This window comes from Mesoplodon mirus, assembly GCF_964341445.2.
Source record: "Mesoplodon mirus genome assembly, chromosome: 11".
Taxonomy (NCBI): Eukaryota; Metazoa; Chordata; class Mammalia; order Artiodactyla; family Ziphiidae; genus Mesoplodon; species Mesoplodon mirus.
The window spans coordinates 95,530,166-95,545,982 of NC_138987.1; the positions used below are offsets into that span (position 1 = coordinate 95,530,166).

At 40.3% G+C, this 15,817-nt stretch overlaps 1 protein-coding gene across 1 annotated transcript in view; it reads right to left on the reverse strand.

Annotated features, from left to right (window-relative positions):
• A2ML1 (alpha-2-macroglobulin like 1) overlaps positions 1-15,168 on the reverse strand; it is a gene marked incomplete at its 5' end in the record, with an annotated part of 42,492 nt that extends 27,324 nt beyond the window's left edge. The window contains 11 exons of the mRNA XM_082635620.1: positions 1,311-1,478; positions 2,479-2,588; positions 2,923-3,037; positions 3,522-3,648; positions 4,141-4,225; positions 4,858-5,017; positions 5,738-5,758; positions 13,181-13,233; positions 13,958-14,120; positions 14,431-14,614; positions 15,104-15,168. Coding sequence (XP_082491746.1) covers positions 1,311-1,478; positions 2,479-2,588; positions 2,923-3,037; positions 3,522-3,648; positions 4,141-4,225; positions 4,858-5,017; positions 5,738-5,758; positions 13,181-13,233; positions 13,958-14,120; positions 14,431-14,614; positions 15,104-15,168 — 1,251 coding nt within the window. The remainder of the gene's footprint in view (positions 1-1,310; positions 1,479-2,478; positions 2,589-2,922; positions 3,038-3,521; positions 3,649-4,140; positions 4,226-4,857; positions 5,018-5,737; positions 5,759-13,180; positions 13,234-13,957; positions 14,121-14,430; positions 14,615-15,103) is intronic.
• Between the last annotated feature and the right edge of the window lie 649 nt (positions 15,169-15,817).

A 15,817-nucleotide genomic window follows, 5' to 3' on the forward strand; every position in this document is an offset into this window, starting at 1 on the left:
ATAGTTGTCAGGAAGTAGGAAATTGTGGATGATATACCTTCACAGACTGAAGCAGGGAAGAGATAACTATGACTAAGAAATTAAAGGATATATCTCAGAGGTAAGAAAAATAGGTATAGAGGATAATAATCATTTCTAAGTGGAGTGATTGAATGATGCCTAGAGTACAGAAATACATAAATTAGCCACAGCAGAAATAACATGTATTTGCTTGAGTAGTGTAGCTGGATGATTGCATTAAAGGCTTCAATTCTTCATCCCTCCCCATAGCAACATCCTTTTTTATAGTTTTTTTTCTTAATTTTGTTTATTTTATTTGGTTGCACCAGGTCTTAGTTGGGGCAAGCAGGCTCCTTAGTTGCGGCTTGCCAGATCCTTTAGTTGAGGCACGCGTTCTCCTTAGTTGCGGCCGGTGGGCTCCTTAGTTGTGGCATTTGAACTCTTAGTTGAAGCGTGCATGTGGGATCTAGTTCCATGACCAGGGGTCGAACCCAGGCTCCCTGCGTTGGGAGCACAGAGTCTGAACCGCTGCACCACCAGGGAAGTCCACTTTACCAAGTGTGCCCTTTTAGTCTGACTGTGGACCTACCATGTGACTTGTTTTTGGGAATGGGTGTTAGCATACACAAGATAAGTAGAGGCTTAGAGAAGCCCTTGCACGTCTGCTTTTGCTCTTGCATCTCTTCACTGCCATGGGAATACACCTGGGCTAGCTCGGTGGATCGTAAGACGTGTGGAGCGCCAGCCTCCAGTCAGCTGACCCACAGACATAAGGAAGTCCACCAAGATGGGTAGAGCTGCTCTTCTGTCTACCCAGCTACGGGAGCAATAAACACTTCCTGTTGTGTACACTAAAGTTCTGTAGTTGTCTGCTAAGCAGTAGTGTGTGGCAATTGATAACTGCTACAAGTAACCTTCCCTATAAGTTATGCAAAACCTAGAATTCTCTTCTTTGTTATTTTAATGAGTAACCGAAAGAGGGAAAGGGGGAATAGGAGGAAGAAGATGACTCTGAACCACTTTTTCCTCCCTAATCTGATTTCAAATAAAGGATCAGATAGAGATGGAGTTAAGTTATAAAATGAATTAGTAGAAATGGCAATTTTTATCTGAAGGTCATTTATTTGATTGGTATTAAAAATGGGATCTAAGAAAAACTTTTTGTCAGCTGAAGGGCAGGACTGGTGAATGGGGGAGATGGAATTCCCCAGGGGTGGTGGGTGGTGGTGTAGTGGGTGGAAAAGGAAAATTTTGACGTTTTCCTTCAGGGAGGCCTTCCTTCCTGGAAAGCTGGACCTCCCAGTGCTTACCTCCAGAGAAATGCCTTTACTGTCCCAATTAACCGTGTCCAGCTTGAAGGGAGCAAGACCTTCGTTGTCAGTAGTTAGGGTCTGCTTCATGGTTCCTTTTTCGCCGTGAATCAACAGAAACACTGAATGATGCTTGAGGGGGGAGTCATCATGGTCCCTAGCTCTTATCTGAGGGGTGAAGGTCATTAAGGCATTAGAGTCAGGTTTAGTGTAAGTTTGAAACTGTAAGAATACATTTCAGGAAAGAGTCCAGAGAAAGGTAAATGTGATTCAGGGGTTGGAAAGTAGGATCTATGAAGAACTGAGAAACACACAGAAGTAGCTTGGCCTGGAGCAGAAGTAGATTTGCCACATGGGTTATGAAGCGTCAGGGCCCTTCATTTGCATACACCCCTGCCAAGGCTCTGTACATTTTTGCTTTCATTTTCCTACAGAGAGACCCCTTCCACTCCTAAATTGCATAATCCTTAGGCTCTAAGAAAGTCCGGATCTACTCTTGGTCTAGAGAAAAGATGACTAAGGAATAAATGGATCTAAATATGTACAACATTCTTATGTTCAGCAGTTGTTTGGGAAGTGAAGAAAGCTAAGCTGGAGAGAGGGGTAGATTGATAGGAATCAGCAAGAAAACACTACCAATTTTTAAATCTCTAAAAACAATGCTTAAGGAGCTATAAATGGCTCTCTGTCACAGGAAGCTTGATATTAACCTTGCCTAGATGCAGAAGCTCAGACTAGATGATCTCTCCAGATAACTTGCAGCTCTAAAATTCAAAGATTTAAACATGAGGATGTGAACCCCTGGCATTAGGAACGGCACTGAAGTCACATTAATATACAAGGCACATGTCATATGAGATTAAGGACACACAGTGCAAGGAGTTAAGCACATAGTCGAGAGGCAGGCTGCCTGGCTTTGATCACAGTTAACACTTACGAGCTTATGACCCTGGGAAAACCACTTCACCTCTGTGCCTCAGCCTCCTTATCTGTAAAGTGGGGCCAATAATAGTGCCTAACTCAGGATTGTTGTAAAGATTAAAGAAGTGAATACACATAAAGTACTTCAAACAATGCTAAGTTAGCTATTATTATATGTGTACAGGAAGGAGGTGACAGTGGATGGTTAAGCATTTTTTTGTCTGTTCAGAGACAAGTTTTAACATACCTTTCCGCTGAAGGGGAAATTAGGGTAATAATAATAATTGGTGTCTTCAAAGGTCGTTGATCCCTCTTGTGGAGAAATGTAGATATACCGAGTGGTATTGGTCTCCACTCCTGCAGAGGGAAACCAGATGTATGATGATCTAAAAACCTGATATCCTCACCTTCATGTTTAACATAAAATCCCTGAAAGGATGGTGCCACTGGAAGTAGGAAGTTGAATATATTTCTGGCCAAAGATCCAAACCAACTCCTCCTCCCCAAACTTTTGGAGAAACAGGGAGTGGATGGCAGAGGGAATCTGGCATTTCCCTTTGACTGTGAACTAGGAACAGAGTTCCTTCCAAACAGCGATGAGGGTGGGTCTTGAGTCCTCTGAGTAGGTCTGTCTCTGGGACAGCTCTTTTCCTTTCTCTTTTCTTAATGAACCAAGGAGCATCTCACTTACCTGTCCCTTCCTCCACCATAGTAGCCACGATATTGATTTCGTCACTGTAAGAACGCCCAGTGAGGTTGAAGATAGACATGGCCACAGAAGATGAGATGCATCCTGCTTTGTCAGTCTAGTGACACAATCAGAGAGAGAGAGAGAGGGAGAGAGAGGATGAATAACCTAATCTTTACTTCCATGTCATGATGTCCTGTAGAAGAAAATAATTTCTCATCTCTATACTTTCACTTCTCCATTTTTAAGATAGAAACCCCATCACATAACATGAAGTATACACCCACACATATATAATCATAAAGCAACTTGGAAATTCCAAGATATGAGGAGAAAAGAACCCACTTCAGAACAGGAAAATTTTATTTCCCAAGGGTTTAGGTTAATTTCTTGATTCCAAGGCAGATTCTAAAAGGCTTTATCTTTTGTGGGGATAAAAAAGACTGCCTTGTTCTTTGGAACTGGGATAATAACCACGTGAAATGCTTTCTACTTTGGGTTTTTGTTTGTTTGTTTTTAACCACTTTTCTGTATTGGTGCTTACTTATTTACTCTTTAGGACATAGGAATTAAGGTTCCTTTTCTACATCCCATTTACTCACCTTTCCAGAGATATTCTTGCATCTGTCAGATAGGTGTTCCCCTTCTGGCTCTGGAAGCCGGTAAGTATATACCTTTTGACACACTGATACATGCACTGTCCCTAGCACGGGCTTTCCATAAGTGTACCTAACCCAGAAAAGCATGAGAGTCAGAGTTGGGCAATTCTACTTACGATCCAACCCTCCTCCCCAAAACACCACTTTTCCTTCTCTCTCACATTCCCACCTCTGGAAGTACTCTGACAGTCCTAGCCTTCTCCAGCTCTCATTCACATCCCTGCTTTGCTCAAAGCCTTAGAGTATTGCCATTTCACATAAATACCATCCAAAGGACAACAACAGTGTCTTTCTTTTTCCTTACTCCTATTTCCCCATGGGATTCAATATTGTGCTCTGTACACAGGAGACACTAAATCAATAATGCTGGCTGAGAGAGCAGTGGAAAGTAAGGACAGAAGCACAATTAGAACATGTGTTCTTGCAGACCTCGTGACTCTGGACTACATAAAGCATCCCAAGGTTTAGCTACTACCTCCACAATCCCTCTTTCCATAACACTCCCTGACAACATCTCTCAATATAGCTTTAATCCTCACTGGATCCAGAGCTTTATTCTTACCTACAGCAAATTTTCACTAAGAAAGAGTCTTGTACCGTTGATAACTGTTTGGGTTCCACCACTTCCAACTTAAACTTAGGCAGCACTGGAGAGAGATGGAAAACGAAGACGAAGAAGGTTTTACCATACAGGTAGTGGTTAAAAAGAGGTAGTTTAAAGTAGAGGGGTATAAAGCAGTGATAATTAATTAGCTAATTAAATTAACAGCGCATTATTAAGGTAAAATGCTCCTGAAGTTATTAGCCGGTTTAGCACTAAAAGGAATAAATAATACCTCTGGGTTTTTTTTGTTTTTAGGTAAGAAGTGGATTTATTTAGAGAGAAACACACTCCACAGATAGAGTGTGGGCCATTTCAGAAGGCGAGAGGCCCAAGAACATGGGGCAGTTAGTTTTTATGGGCTGGGTAATTTCAAAGGCTAATGAGTGGGAGGATTATTCCAACTATTTTGGGGACGGGGCAGAGATTTCCAGTAATTGGGCCACTGTCCACTTTTTGATCTTTGATGGTCGGCCTGGGAACTGTCATGGCTCTGGTGGGTGTGCCACTTAGCTTATGCTAATGTATTACAATGAGCATATAATGAGGCTCAAGTTCCACTGGAAGTCAAATCTTCCACCATCTTGGACCTAGTTCCACAGTAGATTTTACTTGACCTTTGCTGATTTTGACACAAGATTATGTCCAACACTTTGACCTACTAATTCTCCCACCTACCATATTCTTCCACACTGAAGGTGCCAAAGGTCTTGCCGTCTGCCACAGCCAAAACGTAGGTGCCCAGCGTCGCCTCTGGTGCCAGTTGGAAGGACAGGTCTACAATGCCTTCCTCGGGCACCACATTCAGCCACTGTGCAATCCTATTGTTGTTTGGATCCTGTGTCCATTAAAAAGAAATCCCATGACGTGCCTGCCTCTTTGATTCCCACCCTGCACTGCAGAAAGCAGGTAAAGAAGCAAAAAGAACCTAAAGAATCCCACTCATTGCTCGTGACCCCCATGGTCTGTGTCCAGGAAGAAAAGGGCCCTTGTGGATTCAAACAATCAGACTGAGTCCTTTAAAATGTTATCATGTTTCAGAAAGTGGGCTTTAGGGTGCCCTTTACAAAGAGTGATTATTCTTGGTCCCTTTAGTGGGGCAATGCTGAGGGGACTGATTGTAAGATACCTGAATGATAGGTAATTTGACAGAAAAATGGAGGGGAAGCTGTGAGGAATTTCGCCTTCTTAATACTTCTCACAGGTATTCTTGTCATGTTCAATGGTTGAGTGTCTGTGATAGTAGCCAACCCAAAGACTAAGAGTACAGAACAAACCCTCGTTGGATTGATACAGTGCAGAGAAGGTACAGGCGTCAGAGTAGGAAGGTTCATCACTATAGAGGTTGGTGTCCTTATTTACAGAGGTTTAACACTGAGAGGGGCAGGGTAGGCAGAGGCTAGAGAACAGGCACAGCTTAGGTGGGATTGCAGGTACTTTGTGCTGGTGCAGAGTCTCAGGCTCTGGGCCAAGATCTCAGAGTCGTTGCTGACTTCAAGCTTTAGCACCAACCACCTTCTCCACAAATGACAGAAAAGAAAAAGAAACTTCTACTTACTTGCAGTTCCACAATGGAGTACTGAAAAGGAAAACCAGATAATATGGGTTAAAGAAGAACTACCGATAAGGATAGGCTTGCTGAAAGCAAAAAGTTCACAAAGGCCTCTCTCTTTCTCTGTTGCCCACTCCTTCCTTTCTAAATGTCTCTTTTGTGCCCTGGTAAGAGTAACAGTGAGGCAAAGGCTTATTGGCTGGGGGAGGAGAAAGAAGAGCTTTCCTAAAGGGATTTCCAGTCTCCAAAAAATTTGAAGAAATGGAACTTCAGACCCTCAGCATCGGTCAGTGCTCTGTGACTGAGCTCTTCCACAACATGCCCTAAGAGAAAATATTAGTATCTGGAGGCTCCACCATGTTTAAACCTCTTCTTGGTAGCTGATGCTCTCCTGGCCTCCTCCACCACTTTCTGAATGCCAGTGGGCAGGAACCTTTCAAGCATTGCAAAATAATTTCTTTAAAAAAAATGTTTAAAAGAGCTCCATCAAAGGATCATGTACCATTTCCTCAAGCAAATGGATATTAAAACCACTAAGTTTAATTGGAGAATGAGTCATTGTGTTAGTTGTCAAAGTGTCACCCCAAAATTACTTGCTAATTTCAAAAAAAGGACACACCTTATCATTGGAGAAATTAGGCTGTCATCACCTTAACTAAGTAATCAAACTCACCATCACTAATAACGGGACAACCTGACATTATGTGCCTCCAGAGATGTATTTGAGGTTCACAGCATTACCTATTTTTCTTTCACCAAGTATTTTTACCGAAAGTTTAGCTTAAACCTAATTAAGACTTCAGAGCTACTTCCAGAAGATAAAGGAACAAGTTATATTACAAAGTAAGGAAATAATCAGGCAAATCAAGAATATCAAATATTCCATAAGACAACTAGGCTTCCTCAAAAGTCAATATCGTATTCCAGAATGTGGACATTCTATAAGTCATCTAGCCTGATCTCTCTCTCACAAAAAATAGTCAATCTAATAAGAAAATAAGGGGGATTTGTTTAGATTAAGAGAAATTTTTAAAATGTAACAATCAAATGTAATGCATGAATTTGATCAGATCATATTTGGAAAAAAAACCTCAGTTTTTGGAAAAATTAGAACCGAACATTAAATGATATTAAATAATTATTGTTAATTTTCTAAGGTGTTATAATAATATGATGATTATTTAAGATACACTTTTAAAAGATGCAGGCACCTAAATAAATAAAGCAAATATTAACAGACATAAAGGAAGGAATTGACAGTAACACAATAATAGTAGGGGACTTTAACACCCCATGTACATCAATGGACAGGTCATCCAGAAAGAAACTCAGTAGGGAAACACTGGCTTTAAATGACTTATTAGACCAAATGAACATATATATGTTCACATAAATATGAACATATACATAGATATATTTATATATATAATATAATATAGAACATTCTATCCAAAAGCAGCCAAATGCACATTCTTTTCAAGTGTACATTGAACATTATAGCATGATAGACACATGATAGGACACAAAAAGAATCTCAATAAATTTAAGAAAACTGAAGTCATAACAAGTATCTTTTTCAACCATGACACTATGAGACTAAAAATCAACTACAAGATAAAAACAGCAAAAAACATAAACCCATGGAGGCTAACCAACATGTTATTAGACAACCAATGGATCACTGAAAAAAAATCAAAAAATAAAATACTTGGAGACAACAGAAACAAAAACACAATGATACAAAATCTATGGAATGCAGCAAAAGCAATTCTAAGAGGGAAGTTTATAGTAAATACAAGCCTACCTCAGGAAATAAGAAAAAGCTCAAAAAAACCCCACAACCTAACCTTACATCTAAAGGAACTAGAAAAGAAGAACAAACAGAACCCAAAGTTGGTGGAAGGAAATTATAAAGATCAGAGCAGAAATAAATGAAATAGAGGCAAAAAAAAAAAAAAAGAAAAGATCAATGAAACTAAGAGCTGATTCCTCAGAAAAGATAAACAAACTCATAAGCCTTTAGCCAGACTCATCAAGAAAAAAAAGAGAGGGCTCAAATTAATAAAACCAAAAATGAAAAAGGAGAAGTGACAATCAACACCTCAGAAATACAAAGGCTTGTAAGAGATTACCATGAATAATCACCCATCACCCTTCTAGGACAACCTAGAAAAAATGGACAAATTTCTAGAAATGTACAATCTCCCAAGACTAAACTGGAAGAAATAGAAAATATGAACAGACCAATTATCATTAATAAAATTGAATCAGTAATTTTTTAAAAACTCCCAACACACAGAAGTCCAGGACCAGATGGCTTCATAGATGACTTCTATCAAATATTTAGAGAAAAGTTCTCAAACTATTCCAAAAAATTTCAGAGGAAGGAATGCTTTACAAATTATTCTATGAGGTCAGCATCACCCTGATACCAAAACCAGACAAAGATATCACAAAAAAAGAAAATTAAAGGCCAATATCACTGATGAACATGGATGTAAAAATCTTCAATAAAATGTTAGCAAACCAAATCCAACAGTACATTAAATGGATCATACAACATGATCAAGTGGAATTTATCCTAAGGATGGAAGGATGGTTCAATACCCACAAATCAATCAATGTGAAACACCAAACAAATTGAAGAATAAAAATCATGTGACCATCTCAATAGATACATAAAAAGCTTTTGACAAGATTAAACATCCATTTATAATTGAAAAAAAAACTCTCAACAAAGTGGGTATAGAGGGAACATACCTCAACATAATAAAGGCCATGTATGACAAGCCCGCAGCTGACATCATACTCCATAGTGAAAAGCTGAAAGCACTTCCTCTAAGATCAGGAGCAAGACATTGATTCCCAAAGAAGTAAAACTGTCATTGTTTATAGACAGCATGATACTATACATAGAAAATCCTAAAGATGCCACCAAAAAATAACTAAAACTCACCAATAAATTTGGTAAGGTTACAGATACAAAATTAATATACAGAAATCTGTTTCATTTCTACACATTATCAGAAAGAGAAATTAAGAAAATGATCCCAATTACAATCACATCAAAAAGAATAAAATACCTAGGAATAAATCTGAGGAAGTAAAAGACCTACTCAGAAAACTATAAGACACTGATGAAAGAAATTGAAGATGATACAAACAATGGAAATATATAACATGTTCATGGATTGGAAGAATTAATATTGTTAAAATGACTATACTACCCAAGGCAATCTACAGACTCAATGCAATCCCTATCAAAATACCAATGGCATTTTTCACAGAACCAGAATAAATAATTCTAAAATTTGTATGGAAACACAATAGATGCCAAATAGCCAAAACAATCTTGAGAAAGAAGAACAAAGCTGCAGTCATCATGCTCCCTGATTTCAAACTATACTACAAACCTATAGTAATCAAAATGGTATCATACTGGCACAAAACCAGATACATAGATCAATGGAATAGAATAGAAAGCCCAGAAATGAGCTCACACATATATGGGCAATTAATCTACAACAAAGGAGGTAAGAATATATAATGGGGAAAAGACATCCTCTTCAATAAATAGCACTGGGAAAGCTGGACAGCTACATGCAAAAGAATCAAAGTGGTCTACTCTCTCACACCATACACAAAAATAAATTCAAAATGGATTAAAGACTTAAATGTTAAACCTGAAACCATAAATATTCTAGAAGAAAACATAGGCAGTAAACTCTTTGACATTGGTCTTAGTAATTATTTTTTGGATATGTCTCCTCAGGTAAGGGAAGAAAAAGCAAAAATTTTTTAATGGCACTACATCAAACTAAAAAGCTTTTTCACAGTGAAGGAAACTATCAACAAAATGAAAAGGCAGCCTACTGAATGGGAGAAGATATTTACAAATGATATATCTGATTAAGGGATAATATCCAAAATATACAAAGATTTCATACAACTCAACATCAAAAAAAGCAACCCAATAAAAAAAAAATGGGCAGGACTTCCCTGGTGGCACAGTGGTTAAGAATCCACCTGCCAATGCAGGGGACACGGATTCAAGCCCTGGTCCAGGAAGATTCAACATGTCACAGAGCAACTAAGCCCATGTGCCACAACTACTGAGCCTGTGCTCTAGAGCCTGCGAGCCACAACTACTGAGTCCACGCACTGCAACTACTGAAGCCTGCATGCCTAGAGCCCATGCTCCACAACAAGAGAAGCCACCGCAATGAGAAGCCCGTGCAGCGCAACAAAGAGTAGCCCGTTCGCCACAACTAGAGAAAGCCCATGCAGCAATGAAGACCCAATGCAACCAAAAAATTTTAAAAAGAAGATGTAATATATATATGTATGTATATATATATATATATATATATATATATATATATATATATATATATATATATAATGGAATATTACTCAGCCATAAAAAAGAATGAAATCTTGCCATTTGCAACAACATGGATGGACCTAGAGGGCATTATGCTAAGTGAAATAAGCCAGACAGAGAAAGACAAATACTGTATGATTTCACATATATGTGAAATCTAAAAAACAAAACAAATGAACAAGCATAACAAAACAGAAACAGAGTCATAGATACAGAGAACAAACTGGTGGTTGTCAGATGGGTGTGGGGTGCAGAAAGGAAAGAAATAGTTGAGGGTGATTAAGAGGTGCAAATTTCCAGCTGCAAAATAAATGAGTCATGGGTATGAAATGTACAGTGTGGGGAGTATAGCCCAAATCTATGTAATATTTTTGTAGGGTGACAGATGACAACTGGACTTATGGAGATCAGTTTGAAATGTTTAGCAATATCAAATCATTATGTGATGTAACAGGTACTAACATAGTGTTGTAGGTCAATTATACTTAAAAAACAAACAAACTCATAGAAAAAGATCAGATTTGGGAATTCCCTGCGGTACATGATTAGGACTCGGCGCTTTCACTGCCGAAGGCCCAGGTTCAATCCTTGGTCAGGGAACTGAGATACTGCAAGCCATGAGGCATGGCAAAGAAAAAGATCAGATTTTTTTGCTACCAAGTCAGGGGATGGGGGAATGGGGAATTGGATGAAGATGGTCAAAAGGTACAAACTCCCGGGCTTCCCTGGTGGCGCAGTGGTTGGGAGTCCGCCTGCCAATGCAGGGGACACGGGTTCGTGCGCCGGTCCGGGAAGATCCCACATGCCGCGGAGCGGCTGGGCCCGTGAGCCATGGCCGCTGAGCCTGAGCGTCCGGAGCCTGTGCTCCGTAACAGCAGAGGCCAGAACAGTGAGAGGCCCATGTACCACAAAAAAAAAAAAAAAAGGTACAAACTTCCAGTTACACGAAACATAAGTACTAGGGATGTAATATATAACCTGATAAATATAATTCACACTGCTGCATGTTATATATGGAAATTGCTAAGAGATTAAATCCTAAGAGTTCTCATCGCAAGGAAAATTTTTTTCTACTTCCTTAATTTTGTATCTATATGAGATGATAGATGTTCACTAACCTTATTGTAATAATTGTTTCATGATGTAAGTCAAATCATTATATCGTACACCTTAAACTTACACAGTACTGTATGCCAATTATATCTCAATAAAACTGGAAAGTAAAAAAAAGTTATCTCAGGTAATAGCTCTCTTTCTGGCCCAATCCCACCCATACACCCCCCCCCACCCCCATCTACATTCTTTTAGGCATTTAAGAAAGAAGTAAAAGTTTCTCCTGACTCTTTGGGACCTTGATTGCCTTCAGCTCAAAATAATCCACATGCCAAAGTGGCACATTTGGGGTGGCAGTTAAGGGGTGGGGAGAATATTCTGCCCTCCTTCCTGAAAGGAAGAATAGGACATGTACAAACCGGGCTCTTTACACATTAAGGAGGCAAGTATCACTGAGATTACTGTGGATTGCTATAAATTCTACAAAAAAACCACAACAAACAAAAAAACCCAGTTCCTCAGATAGCAAAGTACTTTTCTCACATAGGGAGTCAAGAAGCAGATTTGGACACCAGTCAGGCAGAAGCAGTCTCTGGAAGGAAACAAGTGTTCAACTAGGAAGATAGCATTTGCACTGGAAGCTGCCTGAGGCTTCTGAATAAATGGGTACAGCAACCAAGCTAGATAGAATCAGTTAGTGTCATGTATCCTTCAGTTGCTTGAGGATAAAATCTTGAGCTTTGTAAACTCACAATTTTTGCCACTCTGTTACCTAGTAAAAAAATGTTTAGTTACTTTCAGTGATTCATTTGGAGTTTCAAATTCAGTGTTTCAAATTTTCAGTATTTCAAGTTGGAACTTGGAGCGGGGGCTGACTAAAGAAATGGTATGAGGAGGAAGGAGTAATTTGACAACAGAAATAGAGCATAGCTATGGAAATCAGAGCACCTCTCAGCAATTCGGCTCAATTTGAGCAGAGGAAAGATAATGTAAGAGGGGTAGCTAATGAGATCAACCTCCAGGGGGCAGTAGAGTCTAAAATAACTGGCTGTGGCTACACTTTAACCCTTGCATACCCTCTTTTCAGCTCTGAAATCAACACTCTGTTTAAGAAGTAAGTACTTAATATTACACCCAACTGATAAAGAATACAGCTGATAGGAAGAAGAAACTGAAAAGAATTCTAAATCAGGAAAGAAAGTAGTGGTTGCAGGAGGTTACCAATTAATAATAAGCTTATAGCTTCCCTGTGAACTGGGAAAGGAAACAGCAGTTCTGAAAACATGGAGATGGAAATATAAGTAATGCTTTCTCCAAAATTATCTTTAAAATTTTCATTTGAATACATGGGCTGTAACTGAAGGAAAAAGAAGACAGCCAGGAGTGTCTGAGAGGTCTTTCAAAAGCACTTAGAAATGACAAAAGAAAAAAAAAATTGAGAGCAAACCTATCATAAGGCTAATGATTCTAGCGACCAAGTAGTTCAAGGAAAATTTAAGTATTCACCAAATGTTACCACGTTTTTACCTTTGGCAACAGAACTTTACCTTAAAAGAATTGTCTGCTCTATAAATTACCTTGCCTCATAGCAAAAAAAGAAAAGATGGTGGGGGTGGATATTCTTATTTCTTCCTTCTGTTAAATACACTCCTGAATTATTTCTTAGTATTTGAACTGCAGAGCCACTAGGTGTCACTCCTGGAGGGAAAGTCTTGAAGTTTGCAAGAAACTCAAAAAACAGCAGCAACTGGAACCATCTCTCAGGAATGTTAACCTAATTGATGTTCTCAGCTATCAAACATGGCAGCTAGATGCCTCTGCATGTTTTCAGGCAGACAAGGGCGGGGACGATTTGGATGTGTGCTCGGAGTCTAGAACTCCAGTTCCCACAAGCGTTCTGCACCTAGAAGGCCTCCCCCCCTGGAAAGAATCTCTTCTCCTCTTCCCTGTTCTCTCTCAGTCAGCCCTACCCCTTTCCCTTTCCCTGTCCCTCTTCCCAACTAAATTCTCACCTGGTCATTCACTGGAACAAAGTTGCTGGTGAGGGTGACGATGCGAAAATGCACTAGAAGGAAACAGGCATTATTAGCAAAGGGGATTTTTTTCCCCTCTCAGAATGTTTCTTTCTTCCACCCTTTCTGCTTCCGCACACATACTTCTTAGTCAGCAAAATCCCATCAGGTTTTACTTTTGTAATAAAACCTAGTCTGAGAGAGAGCTCACGCCCCCAACAGTTTTTCTTCATGGCTCCTGACTTTGAAACCTCAGAATGGAATCCCCTTCTAAGGCAGAAGGAACAAATACGAATCGCAGGGCTCCAGCCAAATGCCCTTGATGATGTTTTCTGATTTGCACACAAGCAGCTTGCTGTGAGAACCAGGGATCTAGTTACACCTGCCAAATTCCATTCCAAGAGAAATGTGTATTTTGTTTTATTTTATTTATTGACTTATTTGTGTTTTTGGCTGCACCACTCGGCTTGTGGAATCTTAGTTCCCCGACCAGGGATCAAACCCAGGCCCAAGGCAGTGAAAGCACCGAGTCCTAATCACTGGACCACCAGGGGAATTCCCTGTATTTTGTTTTAGATACACACACACAGTAGCAACTCCACCAACCAGTCTTTTGCGTTTGTAGTACTGCATGTATTCAACACCCATAACCCTTCATCCCTCCAGACCCCCCTCTCTTCCTTGGTCCATCGGCCTGCCACCAACCTGCAAAGCCCCTCTACCGATGGGTGCAGCTGTTCCCAGGCTCTTGTCTCATCCCACCTGTGTGCCTCTTACCTTCATGCCCTGGGTTATAGACAGGTTTGTCAGTTTGTATAAAGATGCCATTCTGCTGCCTCTGAATTAGAACCTTTTTCTTTTCCTCAATGTTGATTTTATTTCCAGTTCCTCTCACCCGGACCGTGGCTACTTCTTCTGTACCACCCGAAGGAATTGGTACCTGGCCAAGACAAGGGAGCTCAGGGGAGGTGTAGGAGATTGGGGGAACAGAATCAACCCGTCTCAACCCAAGAAGGAGAATCAAAGGAAAGAAATGAGTTAGATGGGGGTAGCAAGGGTAGAGCCATTTAAAAGTGGCCAGAGAATAATATCAGAAGTTATGTCCAGGAATTAAAGTTTAGGAGAGATAGGTTTAAAGGCCATGGCAAAAGTAAAATTACAGAAAACATACTTAAAGAGGAATTATGGTGAATACCCAGGGAGGAGAATAGGAAAGTTGAGGACTACAGTTGGGCTAAGCCTGTACTTACCGAAAAGGACTTGCAATGTAAGAGCTTCGTCTTCGATCCAGAATGTGCTAGCAAGGTGTGGGTCTTGCCCTTGGTCTCCAAAGTAATAGTAAATTTTACATCATCGTACCCAGGGCTCAGATCCAAACAAACCTTCTGAGTAGAAGGGAACTTAAGCAAAGCTGGTAACGTCACCAGGTAGTTTCTATTGAAGAAGCAAAAGGATTTCAGGGCAGTAATGATTCATCTATTTAATACAAAATTAATCCCTCTCCTGAGCACTCAGCCTATAGCAATGAATTAAACAGACCAAGCCCCTGTCTTTATGAACCTTATTTTCTATAAGGGAGAAGCAGAAAAGTAACAAATAACTCAGTGTACAGCCTTAAACCTCCCACCAGTAGACCATCATTGAGAACCTGGACCTAGGGTACCACGGAGGAAATTAGTTCTCTTACAGAGAACAGGGTACTGGGAGGCTACTATATTTTAATATCTTTTTTTTTTTGTTAAGTTTCTTCCTGTCATCTTACCTTTTCTCTCTGGGTAAAGGAAAAGTGAAACCAAAGAAGGGAAAAGATGAGAAGGAAATTAAAATAAACCAGAGGTTATCTCCTGTTCCCCATAATTATATTTGAGAAGGATAGACGAAGAAGCCGCCTGCCCTAAATCAACGCTGACACCAGTCACTTACAGGGGTTGTTTTTCTGCCATGGCTGGCAATAAGGCCAATATTCCTAAAAGGAGTTGAGCCCACATCTCTGTGGGTGGGACAGATTCCTCAGGCCCAGGAACCAGAGGTCTGCTCACCCACTGTAGCATATATATGGAGCTATGGCTGATGCCGCAGCCAATCACCTTTTGGGGCCTCAGGCAGAGGTGGTATACCAAGGTAGGGCTTCTATTCACTTCCTCAAATTTATTTCTCCCTGAAACATTCACACTGGCTCAGCCAGTCTATAAAACCTGTTTGGGGGGAAAAAAAACGTGCTGAGTATTCATAGCGGTAAAGCTCTAAGAACAAGTTTTAGATCCTTCCTTTTTTTTTTTTTTTTTTTTTTTTTTGCGGTATGCGGGCCTCTCACTGTTGTGGCCTCTCCCGTTGCGGAGCACAGGCTCCGGACGCGCAGGCCCAGCGGCCATGGCTCACGGGCCCAGCCGCTCCGCGGCACATGGGATCCTCCCAGACCGGGGCACGAACCCGTATCCCCTGCATCGGCAGGCGGACTCTCAACCACTGCGCCACCAGGGAGGCCCGATCCTTCCTTTTTTTCTGGCTTTATTCCAAATTCCCATCCCCATTGGATCTTTTTTTCTCTTTTTATTATTCTATTAAGACTTATTTGGGGGACTTCCCTGGTTGTGCAGTGATTAGGAGTCTGCCTGCCAATGCGGGGGACACGGGTTC